This window comes from Sus scrofa, chromosome 7 (assembly GCF_054392235.1).
Source record: "Sus scrofa isolate SSC_HxYL_T2T_F1_AM1 chromosome 7, Sscrofa_HxYL_maternal_Yorkshire_Landrace_v2.0, whole genome shotgun sequence".
Classification (NCBI taxonomy): Eukaryota; Metazoa; Chordata; class Mammalia; order Artiodactyla; family Suidae; genus Sus; species Sus scrofa.
The window spans coordinates 52331371-52356799 of record NC_139389.1 but is presented as its reverse complement, the minus strand read 5'-3'; the positions used below and the strand labels follow the sequence as shown (position 1 = coordinate 52356799).

Sequence of the window (25429 nt, the reverse complement as noted above, 5' to 3'; positions counted from 1 at the left end):
TGGGAGGGGAAAATATTTACTTAATAGCAGGTAAATCCTCTCTGAGACGATGGCATTGGATTGAAAAGAGTAGAAGTAAGAGAACAACCAATAAAATGATGGAAAAAACTTTCAGGCAAAGAACAAGGTGAATACAAAGTTGTTGAGATAGGAATAAACTTGGCATATTTGAGGAGAGGTGAGACGACCAGAACAGCTGGCACAGAGTGAGCAAGATAAAGATAATTTTTGGAGTTTCCACTGGTGCAGTGGGTTAAGGATCCAGTGTTGCTGAAGCTGTGGTGTAGGTCACAGTTGTGGCGTGGATTTTATCTCTGGCCCAGGAACTTCCATATGCAGCAGATGCAGCCATAAAACTAAAAAAAAAAAAAAAAAAAAAAAAAAAAAGATAAAGTTTAAAAGAGATCAGAGAGTTAGGCAGAAACTTAGGCACCTGATGCCCTCTGGGGCAAGTAAAGAATTGGGATCGTATTATAGGATGGCAGGCCGTGAGAGTGTACTGAAAGAGACAGTGAGACGATGAGATGCATATTGGAAGAAGACAAGAGTGGAAGCAAGACACAAGTTCATCCTGCTCTACAGCACAGGGAACTCTACCCAATCACTTGCGATGGAGCAGGATGGACGATAATATAGAAGAAGAAGGTATGTATATGCATAACTTGGTCACTTTGCTGTGCAGCAGAAATTGACAGAACATTGTAAATCAACTATAATAATTTTTTAAAAAAAGAAACAAGAGACTATTGACTCAAATAGAAATTAAATTAAACTGCACTAGATTATTGATGTATATGACAATCCTTATATGTCTACCATGTATATTGTACGCTTTTGAGATATGACATGACAGGCTAGTATAACCATGCAACAAGGCTGGACAGAGACATCACAAGAAACCTTGTATTATCATTCCTCATGAACCTGGATACAACGTTAGAAACAGAGTATTCACCAAGAGAAAGTGAAGTTATCCCAGGAATAAAAGGTTGTTTCAACATTCAAAAGTCGATTCATGTGATGACACATATTAATAAAATAAAAACATCATGTGATTATCAAAAACATGCCCCCAAGGGAGTTCCTTTTGCAGCTCTTGGGTTAAGAGCCAGACTAGTATCCACAAGGATGCATGTTTGATCCCTGGCCTCGATCAGGGGGTTAAGGATTCCACGTTGCTGTGGCTGTGGTGGCAAGAGCAGTTCTGGTTTGACCCCTAACCTGGGAACTTCCATATGCCACAGATGCAGCCCTAAAAAGCAGGAAAAAAAAAAGATGCCCCCAAAATGCACTTGATAAAATTCAATACCCTTGATGAAAACAATTTTCAAAAAACCATGAATTAGAAGGTAACTTCCTCCCCTTAACAAAGAACATCTTATAAAGTCCTCCAGTTAGCTTTTTTTTTTTTTTTTTTTTGGTGTTTTTCAGGGCCATATCCATGGCATATGGAGGTTCCCCAGCTAGGGGTCTAATTGGAGCTGTAGCCACTGGCCTATAGCCAGAGCCACAGTAATGTGGGATCCGAGCCACGTCTGTGACCTACACCACAGCTCACAGCAACACTGGATCACCAACGCACTGAGCAAGGCCAGGGATTGAACTCTCAACCTCATGGTTCCTGGTCGGGTTTGTTAACCACTGAACCACAGCGGGAACACTTAGTGGTGAATGACCGAATGCTTTGTTGTTACAACATTTCCAGGTGATAATGTCGTTGTAGTACTTTTCAGTCTGGGAGCCACTGTCAGGAACAAGGCAAGGATGTCACTTTGCACCACTCTGTTCACATTTTAGGTATATAGCTAATACAATAAAATTAAGGGAAAAAAATTAAGGCATATAGATTAGAAGGGTAGAAACTGTCTTTGCAGATTGAAACAATCTATTTTTGTCAAGATCCAAAAGAATCTATCAAAAACCTACTTACTAAATTTAATAAGGATGTTTAGCAAGGTCCCATGGTAACAAGGAGAGAGGTGGGGAGTCTCTTACTTACAGAGGAGCAGGATAAAAATTGCAAGGATTTCTCACCAGAATCCATGCAAGAACCCAGTCCTCCCAACTCCCAGGCATTTTCAACCCTGTTCCTTTTGTCTCAGCACTCTGCTAACTTCGGATTTTACAGGAATGTTTAGAAGCACCTGACCCATTTCCCTAGGGAATGGAGATGGGTTTTCTATGTGCTTGCCAACAAATGTGGACTTAACATTCTGGACTTTCCCTCCATACTAAATTCATCATCACCACTGTGTTTTCATCTCTTCTCATCCCAACATTTGGTTCTACTGGTCTAATATTAAAAGGGAAATTGTCACCACACTCCTCTTTTCCCTGTCACTGATTTCTCAGCTCTGCAAAGCAACCTGCGCAATGCTAACAGCTAGTTTTCATAAAACAATATTTGATCATTATTTCCCAGCTCTCTCAACGTCAACGTTCCCATTATACAAAGAAGTAAATCTCCTTAGACGTCACAGTTTCCCCACCATTTTCAACACCTATTGTCCTGATTAAAGATGCCTCTTGATGCATCGATTTGTCTGTTCCCACTCTCCTAATCAAGTGTATAACACTTTTTTCTTTCTGATAAAGTCATATGTATTTTTCAAAGCAATTCAAATGTCACTCTACAATTTAGTTTTTTGACTCAGAAAATATGACGCACAGAATTCCCAATTGCAGTATAGATTTTCTGTTCCAGCTACCTAGCACTAAACTACGAGACCTGGTAATGTTTATATATGTGTGTCTTTCTCTCAGGACTATAGGTCTTAGAAAAAAGAGATGTGACCTTTTCTCTGCATTCTCTAAGAATCTAGACCAGGTCAATAGTTACTCACTCTATAAATATTTACAAACACCACCAATGTAACTAGTCTTGTGCCAGGCTTTTGGAAATACAGCAATAACCAACAGGGACATGGTCAAGGTCTCAAATACATGCTCACTGACCGTCTCCATCACTGCAACACTCAAGTTGCTCCCATTCTGACATCATCTATGGGAACAAGTGATAATGACATGTATAGCAGCACCAAGAATGAAAAACAGAGAATTCATAGTAAAGTATAGACTATTACTAGATAACAAGGAACGATTATGCTCTAAAAGAAGAACCAACATCCTGAGCAATCTGATTTAGTACAAGTTGAACAGCCGTTTTGTGGATCGAAGTATTTGAAGTGTTAAATTTAAGCAAGATATGATGAAAAAATGAAGATAGTTGTGAGAAATAGAGAGGGTCGTTATAAACATTCAGAAAGGCAAACTCTCAGGAATAAACGTTGATTGCTTGTAACCATAACAATAAAGCAGTCTAGGATGACTTCTAAATTCCAAGATTTTGGAGTTCCCGTCGTGGCTCAGTGCTTAATGAATCCAACTAGGAACCAGGAGGTTTTGGGTTCAATCCCTGGCCTTGCTCAGTGGGTTAAGGATCCGGCGTTGTAGGTCAAAGACGTGGCTCGGATCCCGCGTTGCTGTGGCTGTGGCGTAGGCCGGCGGCTATATCTCCGATTAGACCCCTAGCCTGGGCATCTCCATATGCTGCAGGAGTGACCCTAGAAAAGGCAAAAAGACAAAAATAAATAAATAAATAAATTCCAAGATTCTTTTAGTCAGTTGTACTTGAACTGAAATAGCACTCAAGGAGAACAAAAATAATGTCAATGCATTGGTCCCTTGGCATTTCAACGTTGCCAAGGGAAAATGGTGCACTCAGGAGCAGAAAACATAGCAGTTGTAGCTACAGCTGTGCCTCTGTGAGTCTAAGGGTTGGAATGAGAAATGTCAAGCCTCTTTGCATCAGAGAGCTAATGGGTGACAGATCTTGACATCTTTTGACCAAACCTATCCTCTAAGTAATGAGTTAATTCATTCCTTCCAATCTTAAAAACAACTAAGGAGAAAATCACCTATTGCTCATCTGCCCTCCATGAAAAGAGGCAGTATGTCTTCAACCAACACCTGCTGAACTTGAAGCCAGGAGCCTTGGATCAGAAACCCGGGCATTTTTCTAAAACTTGTTCCTATTACTCTTCTTGAATTTCTCCATAACAACACTGCTGTGGAAGGGAACAAGATGGGTGTTTATGAGCAAACCTTCAAGATGCCAACTTTATCTATATAACCTTGGGTGACACCACACTGGTATTAGGAGACAAGGCAAACTCCTCTATGGACTTTTCCAGCTTGCTCTTTAAATTCTGGCATGCGTTACATCAGATCTTGTTTGGAAAGGAGTGCCTCCTTGTTCAGTCACCCCGCCCCCCCCCCGCCCCGCCCCCGGCCCCAGACATTTTGAATTGTGATATCATCTCCGTCCTCCTTGCATTCTGTTCAGGTATGTGAGCAGATATTTACTTTCCTCATTAAGTGATGGTAATGATGGTAACGAGAAAATGTGTTGGGTTTTCACAGCGCATCCCTGGCGAGGGTTGGGGGAGTTGTGCGAATAATTCGGTTGACTGACGACGTTGCTGAGGGCATAAAGCCCGGTAACGGTGATTGACGTCACCCGCTTGTGGCTGGCGGGGCATTTTACACTCACTGGAGGAGGGAGGAAGAGCAGCGGGTCTCTGGCTCCTGCTCTCCAGCAGGAAGATCTGGGCTCTGGAGTTAGGGTAAGAATTAGAGCAGGCTGGTAAAGTGGAAGTACCCAGGGCTGGGGTGGAGTGAAACGGAGCAGAGAAAGATCCGGGGCGGGGGGGGGGGGGGGGGGGGGGGGTCTTATGCTCTTTGATGCCTTTTCTGGTGCTCAAGTTGACATATGGGCTGATCCAGTTCACACAGAGGACAGATTGGTCAGTTTTGTTGCTTAGCACCTAGCCACCAAAGACTTTGGACATCCTATCTAGATGTACCTATTGAAACTCTTTACCTGTCTTAAAAAGACGAATCATTGTATTTGTGTGAAACTCTGAATCTTAGCAGAAACCTGAAGTCATTTCTAACTCTGGCTTCTCATGAGATCAAACTAAGACTTTTAGTTTCTTATGTATGTTTTGAATGAATAGTTATTAGAAACTATATATTATAAATAATTAGAAATATGGCTGTGGCTTCTTCTGGATTTTATGTAATCTGCTGGCTTCCAGGCAAAGACATGAAGAGATACAGGTGTGACCCCACATTTACTCAACATGTATGTGACATATTTAGAAAAATTATCTTCTAAAGAGTGAATGGATTGGAGGCCCAGATAAGGCGTTGGAGGGTCTGAAAATGTACTGTGATATCCCAAGGAAGTCAACCAATGGTTAACTGAGCTTCTTTGTTAGTGTTTGAAGGAAATACCAAGACAAAAAAACACAATCTGTTCTCAGGAGATTATCGTCTTAATGGTTAAGATCAAATAAATACAGTGAAGTGTTGAGATCAATACTAAACAGCTGAGTCAAGTTTTAACTTTGTGACATAGATTATTGATTCTGCCTATCTCTTCTTCACATCTTTATTTTAAATATTCTCTTTTCCCTGTTCCAAGACTATGAAACCATAAACCAGGCTTTTCCTGTACCCCTCCACCCCAGAAGAACCATGTCATCCTGGTCTTAAAACACCTGCAAGAAAGGACACTGTGCTTTTCCATTAGTAAGTATCCAAGTAAAACAGTGGAGGCCAGCTTTTCAACTATGTATGAATGTGGGTTTACAGGAATAAAATATCAATTTTTCTTTAAATATAGACTCACCAAAAGTGTCATTGCTTTCACTGTTGCGGCAAAAATGGTTATAGAGTAGGTGAGTGAGGGAGCAGGGAGAGGAAAGTGGCAGGGAGAACTATGTGGCCTCTTGGTCTTTGGAATTTTTGAATTGTTTATGTCATCTACTGCAAATCTATAGCATGTTTAAGCTACACAAAATCATCAGGCTCGTGTGTGTCTTTCAGTGAGCTGATGAGCATACAACAGTCCCGATGTTAGATCACATTCCTGAAGATAGCCAGAAGGTCTCCAGTAGAACTGGGCCTTGACTATTTAAATATCTGACTAGACTATACTGTTTTTTTTTTTTTCTTATGACACCTGGAAGTAATAACAGATTTTGTAAGCACTTCTGAAATGAGCAATTCCAACATCATTCATTTATGGAAAGAGCTTCTGGGCTCAGCAAACTACCACTCATTGCAAAGGATCATAAAAAACATTAATCATTTCCATGTATTGAGTATTATAGGCCAGACATTATATTAGGTGTTTTATGTATATTATGTGGTTCAGTGTTCAAAGAAAATCCATGATATGAGAATCCACTGTTTACAGAAGAGAAAACTGAGGCTCAGAGAAGATTTCCCAGAACTGATGGTTTCCAAATATGATGCTCTTATCCAATAAGTTTAGAAAGTTGGTAACTGGGAAGTAAAAGTCGTAGGAAGTTGAGCCACAGAAGTATAGCTCTAAGGTGGGATCCTGGTTACCTTCACAGTGATTAGCCAGTCTTGGTGGTTATTTTAAAAATACTAGATTGAAAAGGCAGCATCCAGATTTTAGTATGCATAAGAAGAGAGGAGAGGTGGTGGGGAAGAGAGGGTATGTTTTACTTATGTGGAAAGCAAATTGCGTCGAAAGCAACATCAGATAACTGGCAATGAAATTGGAAGCTACTGGTGTGAAAAGTTCTGTTTTGGAAATGTATTAACTTAGATTTATTTGCAGAACCAGTTGACTAAAACAGAAATAGGCATAGCCTATATTGAGCTCTAAGCTTCTCTGTACCTTCCTTCCTCCTAGAGACAACGCAGTTACTTCATCCAGCTTTGAAAACCAACAGTGAGTGATAACTCATTTAGTTAAGTGTGAACATTGTATTTGTCAGTCATTTTTCTCTTGCCAAAGGTCAATTTATTTATTTAACAAGTGTATCCATGATTTTCAAACTTTATGGATAAATATTGAGAGAACAATCTCAAGTTAATTTTACTCTATCAACTTGAAATAAATGAATTTTTGCACCTCATTCTAAAATATGTAATATAAATTGTTCCCATGTTTATAATATTGAAACAATTATGATACAACTATCTTTAATAGAAAAAAGTCAAGTATGATAATTTGTACATAATATATATTCTTCCATGCTAGTAAGTTTTACTATGAACATATCTGGTTATATATTAATACAAGGATTATAAAAATAAGAATAGAGTATCTCCATTGGGCTGCAAAATGATTGATTTTTCCCAGTTGAAAATACGTTTTCCTTGCAGTGTGCATTGACTTGGACATTATAATTGAATGAAAGCTAATTTGTGACATTACTTAAGAGCTTACCATTGGCATAGGTTACTTAACTCTGCTAAGCCTCAATTCTTTCATCTGTAACACATGTCTAGTTTCACTCTAATACCCACGGAGGTATTAGAGTGAAACTAGACATGGGATTTTACCATCTACTGTCAATAAATACTCACTCCTCTCACTTTGATGATCGCACTATTGGGGAGAAAGTCAATACATCGAATAGGTATCAATTGTCCACTTACAAATCAATAAAGCCTGAGAAGTACCACAGATAAATAGTTTAGAATTTTCTTTGCCTCCAGGAATTTGGGAGTACCAATCTCATAGAAATAAAACAAATCAAGGCAGCATTCCTTTAATTTACAGAGTGAGCAATTTATATGACTAAAGGTGGGAATGGGAACATGAAAGCTTCCTAAACTTGGTTTTCCTATTGCTTCATCTAAAGGACCAAGGATTTTTTGACACATTGAGAAAGGACAACCTGGGTACCCCAATGCTGGGTGTCTTTTTAAAAGTTAATGAAGATATTAAACAACCTTTGTACCCAATCATGGATTCAACAAATTTGAAGAGGCTACATTTTCAATACTTTAGTTCCATTTATATTTTTTCTATACTGGGAAATTTGAAAATATAGACATATAAGGAATAAAATAAACGCAATGTCTAATATTTCCATTGGAGAAATAATTATTAATGAAGTGTTTGTACATTTATTTCCGTGTTGTCCCAATCCTGGAATCTTGATTAGTGTGTAAATGAAAGGACAAACAGATGTACTTTTTATAGAGAAGAGGGAACTAAGAGATGATACACACCAAAAATAAACTTTTCCACCAAATTGAGATGAATGATCAATGCAGTTTCATAATCAACTGTGAAGAAATCTGGGTTTTTTTCCCATATTTTCTTTCTGATGGCCTTAGAAGTGATAGAACTGGGCAAAAGAAGGTATAATGTCCCTAGCCTTTACAGGTGTCATTGGTGGGCAACAGTCAAGTCCTTCAGCTAATTTTTAGAGATAAGGTTGGTTCCACCATGATTCTTCTGGCACCGTATGACAATCCTCTCTTGTCACATCACTTATGAATTTGGCAATCACAGTTCCTTGGAGATAACCAAGATCATTGCATTGGTTCTTCCCTCTTAGCCAGAGGTCCACTTACTACATGTTTCAATGCAAAGCTTTGTTCTCTTTGACTTACTTCCTAGCAATGGCTTTACTCCCAATGGTGCTGTTTCTGGCTGCTGTGCTGCTACCATCTTTTCCCACTGAAGGAAAGGTAAGATTAAAGTGGAAAATCTTTGCAAAGCTATCCAGGCAGCTCTGTGGGATGGCAAGGCACCTTGAGAGTGGAAAAAGTGAGTGTCTGATACATCGCAAGTACTCACTGGTAGCTCAGAGCACTTAACACAATTTCCTAAATAAAAATTTAAGGATGAGTGGGCAGTACTGCAGCCGCTAGTCACACAGGGCTCTTGGAGACTTGAAATGTGACTTTTCCAAAACAAGATGTCCTGTGGGTTTAAAATACACACCCAATTCCAAAGATTTGGTGTTAAAAATATATATATTTCATTATTTTTAAATTGAGTACATGATGAAATGATACTTTGGAACATAAAGTAATGTATTAGGTCCTTAGGGCTGTTGTTAAGAAATTAACACAAATTTGGAGGCTGAGCACAAGCGACGTTTATGCTCTCACAGTCCTGAAGGCTAGAAGTCTGAAATCAGGTGTCAGCAGGGCTGTGCTCCCTCTGGAGGAGCAAAGAGGGAGGCTATCCTAGGTCCCACTCCTCGCTTCTGCTGCCTTCCACCAATCCTTGGTGTCCCTTGGCTTGTGGCTCCATCACTCCAGTCTCTGCCTCCAACTCTCCATCACCTTCTCTTCTCTGTCTCTTATTTTCTTCTTCGTTTTTTAAAGGTTGTGATCACTTCTGCAATACAACAGAGCGATCCAGTTACATATGTGCACACATCCGTTCTCTTTCAGGCTCTCTCTCCGTGTAGATTGTCACAGATACTGGGTAGAGTTCTCTGCTATACAGCAAGTCCTTGTTGGCTCGTCATTCAGTATACCTCAGTGTGCATATGCCCAACCCCCGAATCTGTCCCTGCCCCCCCCATCTGTCCCCTTTGGTAACCATAACCTTGTTTTCAAAGTTGGTGAGTCTATTTCTGTTCTGCACATAAGTTAAACTGTATCCTTTTTCCCCCACATATAAATGATATCATATGTTTGTCTTTCTCTCTCTGACGTACTTCACTTAGTATGAGAATTTCTAAGGCCATCCAGGTGGCTGCAAATGGCAGAATTCATTCTTTTTATGGCTGAGTACTATTCTATTGTATATGTGTAACACATGTATACAATTATGTAATTGTAAAATATACAGTTATAAAGATACTTCTCATTGGATTTATCCCACTCTCCAGGGTGATCTCATATTAAGATTCTAAACTTAATTATACCTACAATGATTCTTTTTCCAAATAAGGAAACATTCACAGATTCTGGGGATTAGGACATGAAAATATCATTTTTGTGTACTATCCTTCAGCACACTACAAATAAAATATTTATTTATGTATTGCTGTTGTTTTTTTTTTTAGGACCGCTCTTGAGGCATATGGAAGTTCCCGGGCTAGAGGCTGAATCGGGCTGCAGCTGCCGGCCTATTCCACAGCCACGGCAACATGGGATATGAGCCATGTCTGTGACCTACACCTCAGCCCACAGCAGCACTGGATCTTTAACCCACTGAGTAAAGCCAGGGACTGAACCGCATCCTCATGAATGCTAGTTGGATGCGTTTCCTTTGAGCCACGATAGGAACTCCTAAAATATATTATTTAAATTAGTATCACCAGTTTATACTTTTTCAATGTGACCATCAAAAAGTTAAAATTACATATTATCCTGAATTATATATCTAATGAATACACTGGCCTATGAGTGTACCCATTTAGCTTTTTAAAAACTGAAGTTAGCCCTCCTCTCCCAAGGTCTTTTCTAATTTCCTTTTATTTAATTCACTTCAGTGTGATCCTCAAAGAAAATTAATACTCTATTAACGTCATCCTAAATTAGCACAACTTCTTCACAGACCGCATTTGATTGTCAGCATTACTGTGTGACACAGTTATACCCATTTTTACATAAAAATCTAACTCTAGGAGTTCCTGTCGTGGCGAAGTGGTTAACGAATCCGACTAGGAACCATGAGATTGCGGGTTCGGTCCCTGCCCTTGCTCAGTGGGTTAACGATCCGGCGTTGCCATGAGCTGTGGTGTAGGTTGCAGACACGGCTCTGATCCCGCGTTGCTGTGGCTCTGGCGTAGGCCGGTGGCTACAGCTCCGATTGGACCCCTAGCCTGGGAACCTCCATATGCCGCGGGAGCAGCCCAAGAAATAGCAAAAAGACAAAAAAAAAAATCTAACTCTAAAGGTCTTAGTGGGTTTTTCTTTTTGCTTTGTTTTTTAGCAGTCATAAACTTGGTATGTGAGAACCCAACTCTTGAACTCATACCCTCTATTTTGAATATGCTACTTTGCTTAAATAACCCCAAGAACAGGATTAATCATCCTCTCCGATGCTTGGTGTGTAGACGCCCACATAAGTTGTCTGCCTTCTGACCAGAGAGCCTGTAAAGGTGAGGAGCCTTGGTCATTGCTATCTTTTTCCACATCTTCCTTTGCCTCTGAGCATCCAAGTTTACCTAGGACTCCTCAGACCACAGGTTTCTGACCCTGGGTTTAACCTCATTTAGCATTCACAAATACAGCCATTGTGTTACCATAATCAAAGCTTCAGTCTGAAGACAATTTATGCATCACCCAAGCTTCATTCTAGTCGTTTGCTATCTTCCCATTTTTTTCCTAAGGATTTCCTTTCATCATTTTCCCTAATGATCTGTTAACTTGTCTGGTCCATCTGAGCCCCATCTGCAACCTATGCCATGGCTCATGGCAATGCCAGATCCTTAACCCACTGAGCAAAGCCAGGGATCGAACCAATGTCCTCATGGATACCAATGCTAGTCGGATTCATTACCACTGAGCTATGACGGGAACTCATTTCCGTGTGTGTGTGGTCAGACTTTTGATCACAATATTTGCAGGATTTTAAGGGGACTCAGTATTGGGGAAACAAAGAATGACTTATCTTGGGGTATCAGGAGAAATCCCCAAAGGCCTTGTCTGTTTTGACTTACACTTCAAAATCTTGCTCATGTTCCCATAACATCAGACCCTTCTGAAAATCAAGGTCATCAAATTGCTTAGACCTTGTGGGAACTATTCACACACCCTATCTCACCTCCAGGCTTAAGCCCCCCCGGCCCCTCCCCTACCCACACACACTAATATACACCACTTGATTTCATACCTTATCCATTATTTTTCTGTTACTAAAAGGAACAAAGTCAGCAGTAGTCCACCGATTGGATGGATGGCCTTGCTCCCTCCAAATGGCCTAGGAGGTGTGTTTCATGTTGTAAAACTGTCTTTTGAGGGACCCTATAAAATCTACCTATAACAGGCGGAATCATCATACTAGAATATCGAAAGCACTTCGACTGAGCCTAAGCATTCTTTCTCTGAATATATTCTAAGTACATTCTTTCTCTGAAGACAGATACCATGTCAGGTCAAAGTCCCCCTTAAAGTCTAGGATGAGTCTTAACTTAAAGTCCACTCTTAGCCCCCTACTACAGCCAGATTGAATGTGAATGAATCTGTCTTAATGTTCTTCTTCTCTATCTTTGTACCTAATATTATAAAATATTATGTCTAGAAAAATCACATTGAACATTCCCTTGAAACTAGAAACTGGCCTTTGTGGCCTCAGAAGAGTTTTTCATTTGTCATACTATGAATTCCATTCCCTTTCTCAAAGCTTCAAACAGCTTTGCTCCTATTTGTCATTGCCTTGACTCGATTTATTGGCCACACCTAGCAACTCACAGTGGCTTGAACTGAACACTTTTGAAGCAATCTCTGATGTCTTGAATGAACTTACTCTTTCTTAAATTCCATTTTAAAAAAATTTTTTTTTTAAAAATCCTAATTTTATTTCCCTTTAGGATCCATCTTTTACTGCCCTGTTAACCTCTCAACCACAAATCCAAAAAGAGATTGTAGCTAAACACAATGAACTAAGGAGATCAGTCTCTCCACCTGCCAGCAACATGCTAAAGATGGTAAGAAGCAGAGATATTAAGAAAGTAGTGTGGCAAGTGGTGATAAGAGTGGGCGGCTGGTAGCTGGTATCTCTTAAGTACTTTGTGGCTTAAAATTTCTGTGTCTATTTTGCTATTGCATTTAGCCGTGTTATGGGCAGGGCAGAAATTAATTTTCCTTTATAATGGTTGAATCACTTATCAAAGTTACAGGGCTAATAAGTTGGGAAGGCAGAATTGGAAGCCAGGTCTTTAGACATCAAATGTGAAGCCATTACACTTTTGTTCATTATCTTTCCTAGTCTAAAATAAAGAAATCTCCTGTTTTTCAGCATCAGTGCCATTTAGGGTGAATAACAGGGAATAGTCTAGAAAAGCTAGATATCTCCCATGAGGACACAGTGAGTTACATATGGAATTGACAGTAATCTAGGTCAGCTTATTACTAGTGAAATATAATTAGATTACCTCACATGTGCATTAGTATTCAGAGTAGCACCATTGCTAAAAAATCTGAGATGTGCTGCTGTGCTATCACTGTAGGTAGTATTGTACCAGATATTTTTCTCATTAGACATAACACCTATGGACTTTTCTCTGCATGGAAGCTGAGTGCTCTGGGGCAGATAAAGACACATACACACACCCAAAGATACTTTAATACCGATGACGATTAGATAATATATTTATGGAAGTTTTAAAGTAGTGCAAAGCAAACTACAATCAGATTATAAAGCATATTTTTCATTGGAGCTGAATCTTTGTGTATTTTGTTTCTCTTGTGACATTTAGGAATGGAGCAGAGAAACATCAGCGAATGCTCAGAAGTGGGCAAACAAATGCACTTTAGAACACAGTAATCCAGATGACCGAAAAACTAGTACGTAAATGAATAAATGAGCAAATAAAATATTGGACAAATAAAAGAGAATGGACCGTTACGGGGCATTGCATTAGGAAGACTTTGTGAATAAATGTTGCTTATAGTGCTGTATTTTTTAAATCAAAGCATCAATATAGAGAAAGATACTTATGATAAGTACTTTTTTTGTGCTTGTCGATTGTTTACATTATGCAGATTATTTCTCAAGCCCTATCTCATTTGTTCCTCTTAACCAGCTCCTGAGGAAAGAGGTCATGTAGAATCATTTTTCTGATTTTAAAGATTAAAAAAGAGCCATGTGGAAGGAAGGAGTTAGTCAAGAACACAACCAGAAGTAATGTCACATACTGGAAAATTAACCCAACTTCCTAATTTCTAACCCACTGACTGACTTTTTAGTGATATTGTATAGTTCTTTGGCGTTTTGAAATTGGTTTATTTTACATTCACAAAATATACTGAATTATGTTGGATTATTCCTTAATTTTACTCTTAAAAATATTTAAGCTTTTTTTTAATCAGGATGAATATTTTGAGTGTGTTGATTCATTTTTTAAAAATTGTTGGTAACTATTAGAGATTTGTATAGATTATGTACTTATAATTTATAAAATAATGTATTAGACTCAAAAAACTGTAAGACACATCAAGGATTACAATAACTATGAGAAAAAAATTTGTATGCATAAACTTTATATAAAATATTGGTTTACAATATCAAGCATAATGTATACATAGGCAAGCCCAATTGAAAGTAGTGAATAATTGACCTGTTATCTCAGTAGAATTATTGTTTATATTGATGATGCTAACATTATAATGAAATCACAGAGATTATTGTATTTAGTAGAAGATTGAAACAAATGATCTTAAAAATTCAAGTCCACTATAGAGTCTTAGTTTCTGTCTTTCCCTATTAAAGAAGATAGCCCAAGAATATTTTATGCCACTTTCTTCAAGTGGCATGTAGACATTACATTTCAAGTCACCAAAATGCAAATATTAAGTGTGGGCTAAAAAAGGTAGGGAAAAGTTTCTAGACTGCAAGTCACTTCTTTCTTTTTTAAATTGCTTTTACTGTAGTAAGAACATTTATTTTTGTGTGTGTCCAGCAACCCAGCTTTTCCAAGGGGAGTCCCCAGAGGGCTGGCTCATGTCTTGCTCGTCTTGGAACCCTGACCATTGGGGCAGAATGGAGATGGAACTTAGCATGAGATCTATCCTCTTAAGAAATGTTTAAGTGGGAGTTCCCGTCATGGCTCAGTGGTTAATGCATCCAGCTAAGAACCATGAGGTTGCGGGTTCAATCCCTGGCCTTGCTCAGTGGGTTAAGGATCCTGCGTGTTGCCATGAGCGGTGGTGTAGGTCGCAGACTCAGCTCGAGTCCCACGTTGCTGAGGCTCTGGTGTAGGTGTAGGTTGCAGACTCAGCTCGAGTCCCACGTTGCTGTGGCTCTGGTGTAGGCCGGCAGCAACAGCTCCGATTAGACCCCTAGCCTGGGAACCTCCATATGCCCTGGGAGCAGCCCTAGAAAAGGCAAAAAGACAAAAAAAAAAAAAAAAAAAAAGAAATATTTTAAGTGTACAATACAGTATTGTGACTCGAAAGTGCTACATTGTCCATTAGATATCTAGAACTCATTCATCTTGCTTACCTGAACGTTTATGCCCATTGATTAGTAACTCCCTATTCCCACTCCCCTCCGGCCTGGCAACCACCATTCCACTCTTAGATTCTATAAATTTGACTAGTTGAGAAACTTCATATTAATGGAATCATGCACTAGTTGTCTTTCTGTGACGAGCTTATTCCCCTTAGCAAAATGTCTTCAAGTTTCCTCCCTATTGTTTCATGTTGCAGAATTTCCTTCTCTTTTAAGGATGGATGATATTCCATTGTATGTATATACCACTGTGCTCATCCATTCTTCTGTTAATGGACATTGAATAGGTTGTTTCCACATCTTGGCAGTTGTGAATAGCGCTGCAATGAACATGAGAGTGTGAATATCTCTTCGAGGTCCTGATTTCTGTTCTTTTGGATAAATACTCAGAAGTGGGATTGATGGATCCTATTTTTCGAGGAACTCCTATATTGTTTCCCACAGCAGCTATGCACCATTTTGTATTCTCACCAACAGCATAGACAAATTCCAGTTTCTCCACATCCTCACCATCATTTGCTGTCTTTTGTGTTTTTCCTAACAGAGATCCTAACAGGTATAAGATGATGTCTCATTGTGATTTTGATTTGCATTTTCCTGATGATGCATGACATTGAGCACCTTTTCATATACCTGTCGGCCGTCTGTACATCTTTGGAGAAATGCCTGTTCAGGTCCATTGTGGTCAGGAAAGATTCTTAGTCCTTTCCACAAACAGCTCCCAGAGGAAATGGATGTCTAGATATTCCATCCAATTCTTTCCTTCCCCAGGGAGAGGGTAAGAGCTAGGGTATTTTGTCTGCTCACTTGGTGCTGAACCAGGAAGGGAGGTTATGGTGACTGCCAGCCCAAATCTCTTGTCTTTGTTCTCACTAGCCCCTGGGAAGCTAGTTTCTGCTAGGTTTAGTTAGCATTCCAAAACAGACAAGTCAGAAGCCAGTCCTTTGGGCAGCCTCTGGAAAATATGTAGCAATGGATGACCAAATCAACGTCTCCCCTCCCAGGGAGAAGAGGCAGCTGTGGTTTTCATCTCCTTGCTCTGTGCTGAGCTGGGGAGACAGCTAAGTCATCTTCCAGGAGCTATGGCATCTACCAATCCAAACTGCTATCTTTGGTGTCCCCGGGGGGGCAAGATGGTTCTCCAAGACTGGCAAGAAAGATGCCAGTTCTTTGGGTAGCCTGGGAGAGATTGGAGCTTTGGACACATTGATTAACTCTGCCTCCCAGGGTAAAGCTGAGAGCTGGGGTTTTCACTTCCTCACTCTGTGCTGGGACAGGGGGAGGCATTACGGTGTCTACCAGCCGAACCCACCATCTCCACTCGGCCCCAACAGTCAGAGTTCCAAGATGAGCAAGACATAAGCCAGCCCTATGGGGAGTCCCCTTGGAAAATCTGGGTTTCTGGACACACAAACCAACTCTTTCTGGGAGAAGCGGGGAGCTAGGCAATCTCTTCCTTATCATATAGCACTACGCCGAGGGGAGGGATTCTAGCAAGAGGTCTTTCTCATCTCCCTACAGGCTTCAGTGAGTCTGATTTCATATCCCTCGAGGTATGAAAGCCTTTAATTTTGTGTTTGGATTTTTCCCAAGGGTAATTTTGTGCGTGAATTATTGCTGAGTCAGTGTATCTCTTGAGCAAAGTGGAGTCCAGGGGGTCCTGCTCCACCATTCTGCTGATGTCACCCTCTGCAAGGTCCTTCCTGCCTGACTCTCTGAGAAGGATTTGGCCTTGTGACATTGTGGTTTATTGATTAAAGGAAGAGCTACAAGTTTTGAAAACTGTCATCCCTGCTCATGTCAGTTGCCTCTTGATTAAGACTCTTAAAGATTACCTGCCTGTAAACCTTATTTTTTCCAAAGTTCCCATAAAATCATAATCATAAACATTTTTTCATTTCGCCTATATGCAAAAAATCTCTGCTGATGGTGGAGGAGAGGAGGCGAGAAAGAATAAAAGTTGGAGTTCCCACTGAGGCACAGTGGGTTAAGAATCCAACTGCAGTGGCTTGGGTGGTTGCAGAGGCTTGGGTTCAATCCCCAGTCCCAAGCAGGGGATTAAAAGTCTATTGTTGTTGCACCTGAAGTGTAGGTTGCAGCTCCAATTCAGATTCAGTTCCTGGCCTGGAAACTTCCATATGCCATTGGTACAGCCTTAAAATTAAAAAAAAAAAAAAGTAAAAGTTGGTTGTTGCTGTTCATAGGCATACAGTACAAAGCTGAGAGCATGCAAGTCATTATACATGTAAAGAATTTAGCATGAAAAAGAATGCATCTTTGACAATCTAAAAAGAGAAGGTTTTTTTTGGTCTTTTTAGGGCTGCACCCGGGGCATATGGAAGTTCCCAGGCTAGAGGTCGAACCAGAACTGTAGCTACCAGTCTCCACCACAGCCACAGCAACTCAGGAACCTTAACCCACTGAGTCAGGCCAGGGATCAAACCCACATCCTCGTGGATACCAGTTGGGTTCGTTACCATCAAGCCAAAACAGGAACTCCAAGAAGGATTTTTAAAGAATAAATCCTTTTCAATCTATTCAAAGTTTGCCTGCTGTGGCCAGCATGCGTGGCCTATGTAGATCTGTCACCTCTGCAGCTTTGCAGTTGATAAGGACAGAAGCCCCTTTCAAATGTATTGACAGTCAGCAAGTGCAGGCGCTGTGTTTGAAGGGCCATGTCCTTGTGTTCATATAGTTGATTTTCCTTTGCCATCGCATACGTTAGTGCTTCCCTCATGGATGCCCTATTGTTCATGCTTAGGTACAAAATGTGGTGAGAATCTCTACATGTCCAGTGACCCTGCTGCCTGGTCAGATGCAATCCAAAGCTGGTTTGACGAGCGCCACGATTTTGTCTACGGTGCAGGGCCGAAGAGTTCCAGTGCGGTTGTTGGGCATTATACCCAGGTAAGTGGAACCCACAAAAAACTTCTGCCACAAACGGGCTAACAGAGAAGGCCTCTCCAAATGATGACCCACCCTAAGATTCAGTTTGGGGAAAGAGCCTGAACATAATAGAGGCCTGGTATTTGGCTGGTACTTCGTCGAGAACTGTCATTCCTCACCCCCGCCCCAGGTCTGCAAATTTCCTGGTAAGGAAGTACCCTGTGCTTCTCCAACACTATAACTGGATAAAGTAGGAGTTCCCGTCATGGCTCAGCGGAAATGAATCTGACTAGGATGCGGGTTCGATCCCTGGCCTCGCTCGGTGGGTTAAAGACCCAGCATTGCCGTGAGCTGTGGTGTAGGCCGGGAGCTGCAGCTCTGATTGGACCCCTAGCCTGGGAACCTCCATATACTGTGGGTGCAGCCCTAAAAACACACACACGCATACACACACAAACTGGATAAAGTAGTGAATGCACATGAAATTTTAAAGTTTGTGACTCAAATATTTCCTTAGGGTACATGGCTGAAAATTAAAAGAGTCACTTTTTTTATTTGACATTTGCTGTTGTTTGTTTTTTAATATGTTTCCCTCTTCTTTAATGGCCTCTCACATATTCCCTTATGGATTTGTAGCTTGTTTGGTACTCATCTTACCGCGTTGGATGTGGAATCGCCTATTGTCCCAATCAAGAGAACCTAAAATACTACTATGTTTGCCAATACTGTCCTGCGTAAGTATACCCTCGCCAGTTTCATGCCAGTAATTCCGTCTGCAATTTAATATTTTAAACTACTCTTAGGTTAAACCCACCAAAATAAAAAAAAAGCATATTTCGAAAAAGGGAAAGAATAAATCTTTGGGAATTTTAAGATGAGATGCATTCAACTTATCAGAGAAGACCCAGGTCTTGATTCCAAGAGTAGAATCTGAAACTCTCCACTCTGCTACTGCCCCTTCATTAACCATCAAGCTCCTGCCCTCGTAGAGTGTGACATTAGTGAGGACTGCTAATGCCAAATCTAGAAACAGGCACTCACCCGTGCTCAGGGAATAACCCAAAACCCTAGGGTGTCAATTCCTTCTTTTCTTTTCTTCCTTTTTATAGCTGCACCTGTGGCATATGGAAGTTCCTCGCCAGCTCTCCCTGACCCACAAACACACCACAAACTACTGAAATATGTACTACTAGGCCATCGAGAAATTTATGTTGGAAGTTCCCTGGTGGCCTCGTGATGAAGGATCTGGTGTTGTCACTGCCGTGGCTCAGGTCACTGCTGTGGTTTGGGTATGATCCCTGCCTGGGAACTCCTGCATGATGGAAATGTGGCAAAAATATATGTAGATGTATACATAAATATTTATATATAAATATATATATTTATTTTTATTTTATATATTTTATATTTTATTTTTATTTTCTATATTTATAAAATTTATATATTTATTTTTAAATTATGTATTTTATATATTTACATATTTATTTGATATATTTATATAAATACAAGTATTTTACATATGTATTTATATACTTATATATAAATATATGTGTGTTTATATATGTATTTATATATTTACATATGTAAATATATGTGTGTGATACATATGTATACATAAATATATGCATAAAATTAAATATAATTAAATTTATAATATAATGTGTATATATAATTTTTAAAGTATACATATAGAAGCTTTACTGTCCCAACAGCAAAGTGAAAGATATTTGACATTGTGTATTTTAAATTGCAGTGGTAATAATGTGAGTAAAAAGAATACCCCTTACAAAGAAGGAACACCTTGTGCCAGTTGCCCTGGTGACTGTGACGATGGACTATGCAGTAAGTATGAAGTGGTGAACTTGCTGTTACAATGTGGCATTGATGTTTCCACCTTATAAATTAAATCTCCTGAAGTATAACCAATTTAAATAATGTCTTTGTGCAAAAAAAAAAGATTACTCCACAGAGTATGCTTAGGTAAACATTTTATACACTTTAATAACTTACATATTCTTTGTAATGAAAAGAATACAGGCATACATCTCTTGGGATAGAACATGATGGGGATGATATGAGAAAAAGAATGTGTGTGTGTGTGTGTGTGTGTGTGTGTATAACTGGACCACTTTGCTGTACAGCAGAAAATGGCACGTTGTAAATCAACTATACTTTAATTATAAAAAGAGAAAAAAAGAATAAGGCATACCTCAGAGACATTGTTCCAGACCACTGCAGGAAAGAAAATATAGCTATAAAGTAAGTCACAAAATCCAATCTGTATAGGATATTGGTTCATAGAATCCACAAATGTATTGTTGCAAAAGGAGGGAACTTTTTAAATGTCCTTTATAAGGCTTTCGTAAACAGAAGTAAACATAGCTCTTGGCTCTTTATAGTTAGAACACTTTTATTAAAGTTATTATGAATGATAGAGTTGACTCATTCACTGAGGTTTTTACCTTTCAAATGCATTCATCTTTAGTCAGCGTTCTTTCTTACTGAATTATGGAGTCAGAATATTGATGAATATTGATGTAGCAAATTATCAATCACCTAAAGGAAAAAAATCATCTAAAGGAAAAAAATTTCTGAATATTTCTACTTCTGTTAAATGCTATACTTGCTAAGGAGCTTGGAATTTATCCTATTAGCAATAAGCACTCCTTTGTAAGATTTCAGACAAAAGGGTGACAAGATCAGAATATGTTTTATAAAGAGCTTTTTTGCAATGGTATATAGAAACTGTTGGAAGGAAGCCAGCTAGAAAATTGTTGAAAAACATGGGTTAAAAAGAAATTGAGTTCCCTGGTGGCTCAGTGGGTTAAGGATATGGCATTTGTCACTACTGCAGAACAGGTTCGATCCCTGGCCCTGGAACTTCCATAATGCTGCAGGCATGGCCAAAAAAGAATGTTTTAAAAAAAATTAAGTTAGTAAAAGGGCCTGTTTTGTTTTGTTCTTTTTAATTTTTCTGGGGGGTGGGCACCAGGGATGGGGACTTGGCTGAGAGGGTGTGGGGGCCCACCTTGGAGCTCCAGTCACTGTGGAACCAGGCTGTGGTGCAGGGCCCCATGTCGCAAAAGGGCCTGTTTTTTTAAAAAAATTCATGAATGTATTAAAAGAACTGAATTTTTAAGATCACCGTTAACTCAATAGATGAAGGTTTTAATTTTTAAAAAAAGAAATTGAATGTCTTGACCACATTCCTGGCAAAATGAATAAAGAAAAATGGACAGGGCTGAGAAATAAGAAGTAGAATAGCCAGTGTTTGTTACCTGTGCTGCTTGGTGCTGGTCAGAAAGAGAAAAGCAGGAGTTGGGGTTGATTCAGTTCCTGGCCTGAATGATGAGTCAGAGAGCCATTTTCCTGGGAGGCTGATGGGGGAGGGTTCTGGGGAGGGGTGTGGGGAGACCATATCCAAAAATAGTTAGCCTTGTAGATAGGATGATGAGGGGTTTTTTAATTTTTTATTATAATCGATTAACGAGGTTCTGTCAATTTCTGCTATACCGGACAGTAACCCAGTTACCTATTCTTTTGCTCACACTATCCTCCATCACATTCCATCACAAGTGATTAGATAAATAGTTCCCTGTGCTGTACATCAGGATCCCTTTGCCCATCCACTCCAAATGCAACACTTTCATCTCCTAACCCCAGATTCTCAATCCTCCCCACTCCCTCTCCTCCTCTCTGGCAAATACAAGTCTGTCCTCCATGTCCATGTTCTTTTCTGTTTTGTAGATAGATTATTTGTGCCATATTTTAGACTCCAGGTATATGTGATATCATATAGTGCCTATCTTTCTCTTTCTGACTTACCTCACTCGGTATGAGAGTCTCTAGTTCCATCTATGTTGCTGCAAATGGCATTATTTTGTCTTTTTTATGGCAGAGTAGTAGTCCATTGTATATATATATTCCACATCTTCTTAATCCACCCATCTGTTGATCAGCATTTAGGTTGTTTTCACATCTTGGCTATTGTGAATAGGCTGCAATGAACATGCGGGTACAAGTATTTTCTTCAATGGAAGATTTGTCCAGATTTATGCCCAGGAGTCGGATTTCTGGGTCATATGGTAGTTCTATATTAAGTTTTCCGAGGTATTTCAATACTGTTTTCCATAGTGGTTGTACCAGTTTACATTCCCACCAAGAGTGAAGGAGCCTTCCCTCTTCTCTGCATCCTCTGCAGCATTTGTTGTTTGTTGACTTGCTAATGATGGCCACTCTAACTGATGCGAGGTGGTACCTCATTGTTGTTTTGATTTGTGTTTCTCTAATAATTAGTGATGTTGAGCATTTTTTCCATGTGCCTGCTGGCCATCTGTATGTCTTTGGTGAAATGTCTATGTAGGTCTTCTGCCCACTTTTCAACTGGGTTATTGGTTTTGTTGTTGTTGAGTGGTATGAGTTGTGTGTATATTTTGGAGAGTACATCTTTGTCGCTTGAGTCATTTGCAGATTTTCTCCCAGGATGATGAGTTTAATTTGAGATTTGTTGTGTATGGGGCCCCTGAAGAGCATCCAAGAAGACATATTAGAAAGAGAGCACATTATCATTGTTTTATATCTTTATCTTCCCACTAGAGTCACTTTCTCCTGAAAGACAGCCCTGGAGTCTGAGGCAGGGCACCCATTAGCATCAGACAACAGAGATTTTTTCTAACAGCGTATGTCTTACAAGTAGCCACTGGTCACATGTGGTCTTTGAACACTATAGAGGTGGCTTGTAAGATTAAGGAACTACATGTTTTCTTTTTCTGGCTGCCCCATGGCATTATGGAGTTCCTGGGCCAGGGATCAGAATCCAAGCTGCAGCTTCAACCTACGCCATAGATCCTTAATCCACTGTGCTGGCTGTGGATCGAACCTGCATCCTGGTGCTCCAGAGACACTGCAGATCCCATTGCACCACAGCAGGAACTTCAGAACTACATTTTTTAATTTCATCTAATTTAGAATAATTTACATTTAAATAGCTATATGTGGCTAGTGTCTCCTTTATGAGACTCTGCAGATATTTTCCCTTTACTCTCTTTGCTCAGGGAGAGAAATAGGGCAATTCTTTTTTTTTTGTCTTTTTGCCATTTCTAGGGCTGCTCCCGCCGCATATGGAGGTTCCCAGGCTAGGAGCCTAATTAGAGCTGTAGTTGCCGGCCTACACCAGAACCACAGCAATGTGGCATCCGAGCCATGTCTGCAACTTACACCACAGCTCACGGCAACGCCGGATCCTTAACCTGCTGAGCAAGGCTAGGGATCAAACCCGCAACCTCATGTTTCCTCGTCGGATTTGTTAACCACTGGGCCACAATGGGAACTCTGGCCAATTCATTTTAGAAACACATCACCAAGTTCAAAATACAAAGTGATTAATCAGTGAGCTCAACTAAGACACCTCTTTATGTCCCTCCAGAAGTGAAAGGCCCCTCATAGCGTAAGTGACTGTGGCTTGTTTATCCAACCCTGTCTACTTCATGTCCTTTGTTTTTTGTTTTCATTTTTTAAAGTTTTATTGAACTCTAGTTGATGTACACGTTTGTCACAGTTTCTGCAGTACAACAAGGTGATTCAGTTGTACATACATCTATTCTCTCTTAGATTCTTTTCCCACATAGATTATTACAGAATATTGGGTGTAGCGTTCCCTGTGCTACACAGCAGGTCCCCATTGGCCAATCATCCAGGGTGCATATGCCAGTCCCAAACCCCCCACCTAGAAATGATCGTACTACGTGAAGTTAGTCAGACAGTAAAAGACAAACATCTTGTGATAGCACTTATATGTGACGTCTAAAAAAAAGGATATATCTTTGACTATGTGGACTGCGTTGCTTCTGAGGAAAACCATAACGAAGTAACTCATCTGTTTTTGTTTCAGCCAATACTTGCCAGTATGAAGATCTCCTTAGTAACTGTGATTCCTTGAAGAAAACAGCCGGCTGTGGACATGAACTGCTTAAGGAAAAGTGCAAGGCTACTTGCTTATGTGAAGGCAAAATCTACTGAAATGCCCTGTTTGCTCTGTACAGGACTAAGTGGAGAAAAGCTATCTCATTTAGTTGACCCAAACCAGGAGGGAAATGGTAGGCATGTTAGTTACCAACAGTAATGCACCTTTTCCTCCTGAATATTTATAGAGATCGCCTTCATACCACGATGTACAAAAGCAGCATAGTCTATGGTGACAACTTCGGACCGATACAAATTTGTTAGCTGACATTTAATTAATTGAATCAAGCTGAGGACTTTGAAAGTTGTAGAACCACAGGACATGGTCACGAGAACCTTGGATTAAAAGAATGACATGGTTCCTGAAACAACCCACCAAAAAGAAAGACTGTAACAGTGTCATGCCTACTCCATGATTTTTTATGTGTTTAAAGAATGCATTCAAAAACTGACATTGGCCTTTGTCTTATGACCGCCTCTTTAAACAAAAGCAATCAGCTTTTAGAATAAAGAACTTATCCATGAAAATACATAGATGTGATTCTCGAATAACATCTTATAATATTCATATATAATTGTAGCTAGGTTCAGCTCAGATAAATGATTAGACAGAGCAAAATTTCCAAAAACATTTGCGTATAAAATCAAACGTTAACAACAACAAAAAGGAATCAGTTGTATTCACATTTGCTCTTGGACATTTTGAACTCCTCCCTACTGCTTTGGGGTCCTACCTTTTGTGTAAAAAGAATGGTAAATGCAAAAAATACACATGGACCTTCACATCCTTGCAAAATGTACATGCAGCATCAGAAAAGTGTATCAGGAATGAATGAGATGGATTATATAGAGCAGATGATCAACGACGGGGTGGGCAGGATGGAGGGTGTCAAAAGGATAGAAAAAAAATCAGTGGGGGAATTGACACTTCTCTATTTTTATATAGTTTTATCTTGTGAATTTTGTCAATGTTTCACATACTCTTTAAAATATAATCAACAAGGGTGGGGAGAAAAATCCAAAATGAAATAGAAACAAGAATAAAATAAACTATATTTCACCTAGATTAAAATAATCACATAAAGGGTGGGAAAAAAGAATCAATTCAACTACTGTTTGAATGCCGTATTTGGACTCTGTGTCTTCTATATTTATATAAACAAATGCTCAACTCTAGTGAATAAGATTTTTTTTTCCTGTCTTTTTAGGGCCACACCCACAACATAAGGAAGTTCCCAGGCTAGGGATCAGACTGGAGCTGCAGCTGCCAACCTATACCACAGCCTAGCAATGCCAGATCCAAGCTGTATCTGTGACCTACACTGCAGCTCACGGCAATGCCAGATCCTTAACCCACTAAGCAAGGCCAGGAATCAAAACTGCATCTCCATGGATATGAGTCGGGTTCATTACCACGGAGCCACAATGGGAACTCCCTGAAATAATTGTATACATGAATCCAGGAGATGGACTAGAGAGGTTAACAGATGATTAGGGAAGATGATGAAAGGAAATCCTTAGAAAAAAAAATGGGAAGATAACAAACGACTAGAATGAAGCTTGGGTGATGCATAAATTGTCTTCAGACTGAAGCTTTGATTATGG

The 25429-nt window shown here is 39.7% G+C and overlaps 2 protein-coding genes across 6 annotated transcripts in view; one reads left to right on the top strand and one right to left on the bottom strand.

Annotated features, from left to right (window-relative positions):
* The first annotated feature begins 3746 nt into the window (after positions 1-3746).
* Positions 3747-24352, top strand: CRISP2 (cysteine rich secretory protein 2). 3 transcript variants are annotated; one of them, XM_084966737.1, is made up of 12 exons: positions 3747-4345; positions 4423-4625; positions 5489-5595; positions 6734-6772; positions 8459-8529; positions 10736-10904; positions 12336-12452; positions 13224-13311; positions 17739-17884; positions 18500-18597; positions 19617-19705; positions 23754-24352. In XM_084966737.1, exons 7-12 carry the CDS (start codon positions 12441-12443, stop codon positions 23879-23881), a joined length of 561 nt encoding a protein of 186 aa, XP_084822863.1. In that variant the 5' UTR covers positions 3747-4345; positions 4423-4625; positions 5489-5595; positions 6734-6772; positions 8459-8529; positions 10736-10904; positions 12336-12440; the 3' UTR covers positions 23882-24352.
* Positions 20022-25429, bottom strand: part of C7H6orf141 (chromosome 7 C6orf141 homolog) — an 85156-nt gene continuing 79748 nt past the window's right edge. For all 3 annotated transcript variants that reach the window (XM_084966961.1, XM_084966962.1, XM_084966960.1), the window contains one exon: positions 20022-22385. The gene's annotated coding sequence lies outside the window, so the exon portion shown is untranslated. The remainder of the gene's footprint in view (positions 22386-25429) is intronic.

Excerpts from the sequence above, each read along its gene's own strand:
- CRISP2 (XM_084966736.1), top strand. The coding sequence starts at position 8,461 with ATGGCTTTACTCCCAATGGTGCTGTTTCTGGCTGCTGTGCTGCTACCA. Across the intron at positions 12,453-13,223 it reads CCAGCAACATGCTAAAGATG|GAATGGAGCAGAGAAACATC; the intron begins GTAAGAAGCAGA and ends TGTGACATTTAG. Across the intron at positions 13,312-17,738 it reads TCCAGATGACCGAAAAACTA|GTACAAAATGTGGTGAGAAT; the intron begins GTACGTAAATGA and ends GTTCATGCTTAG.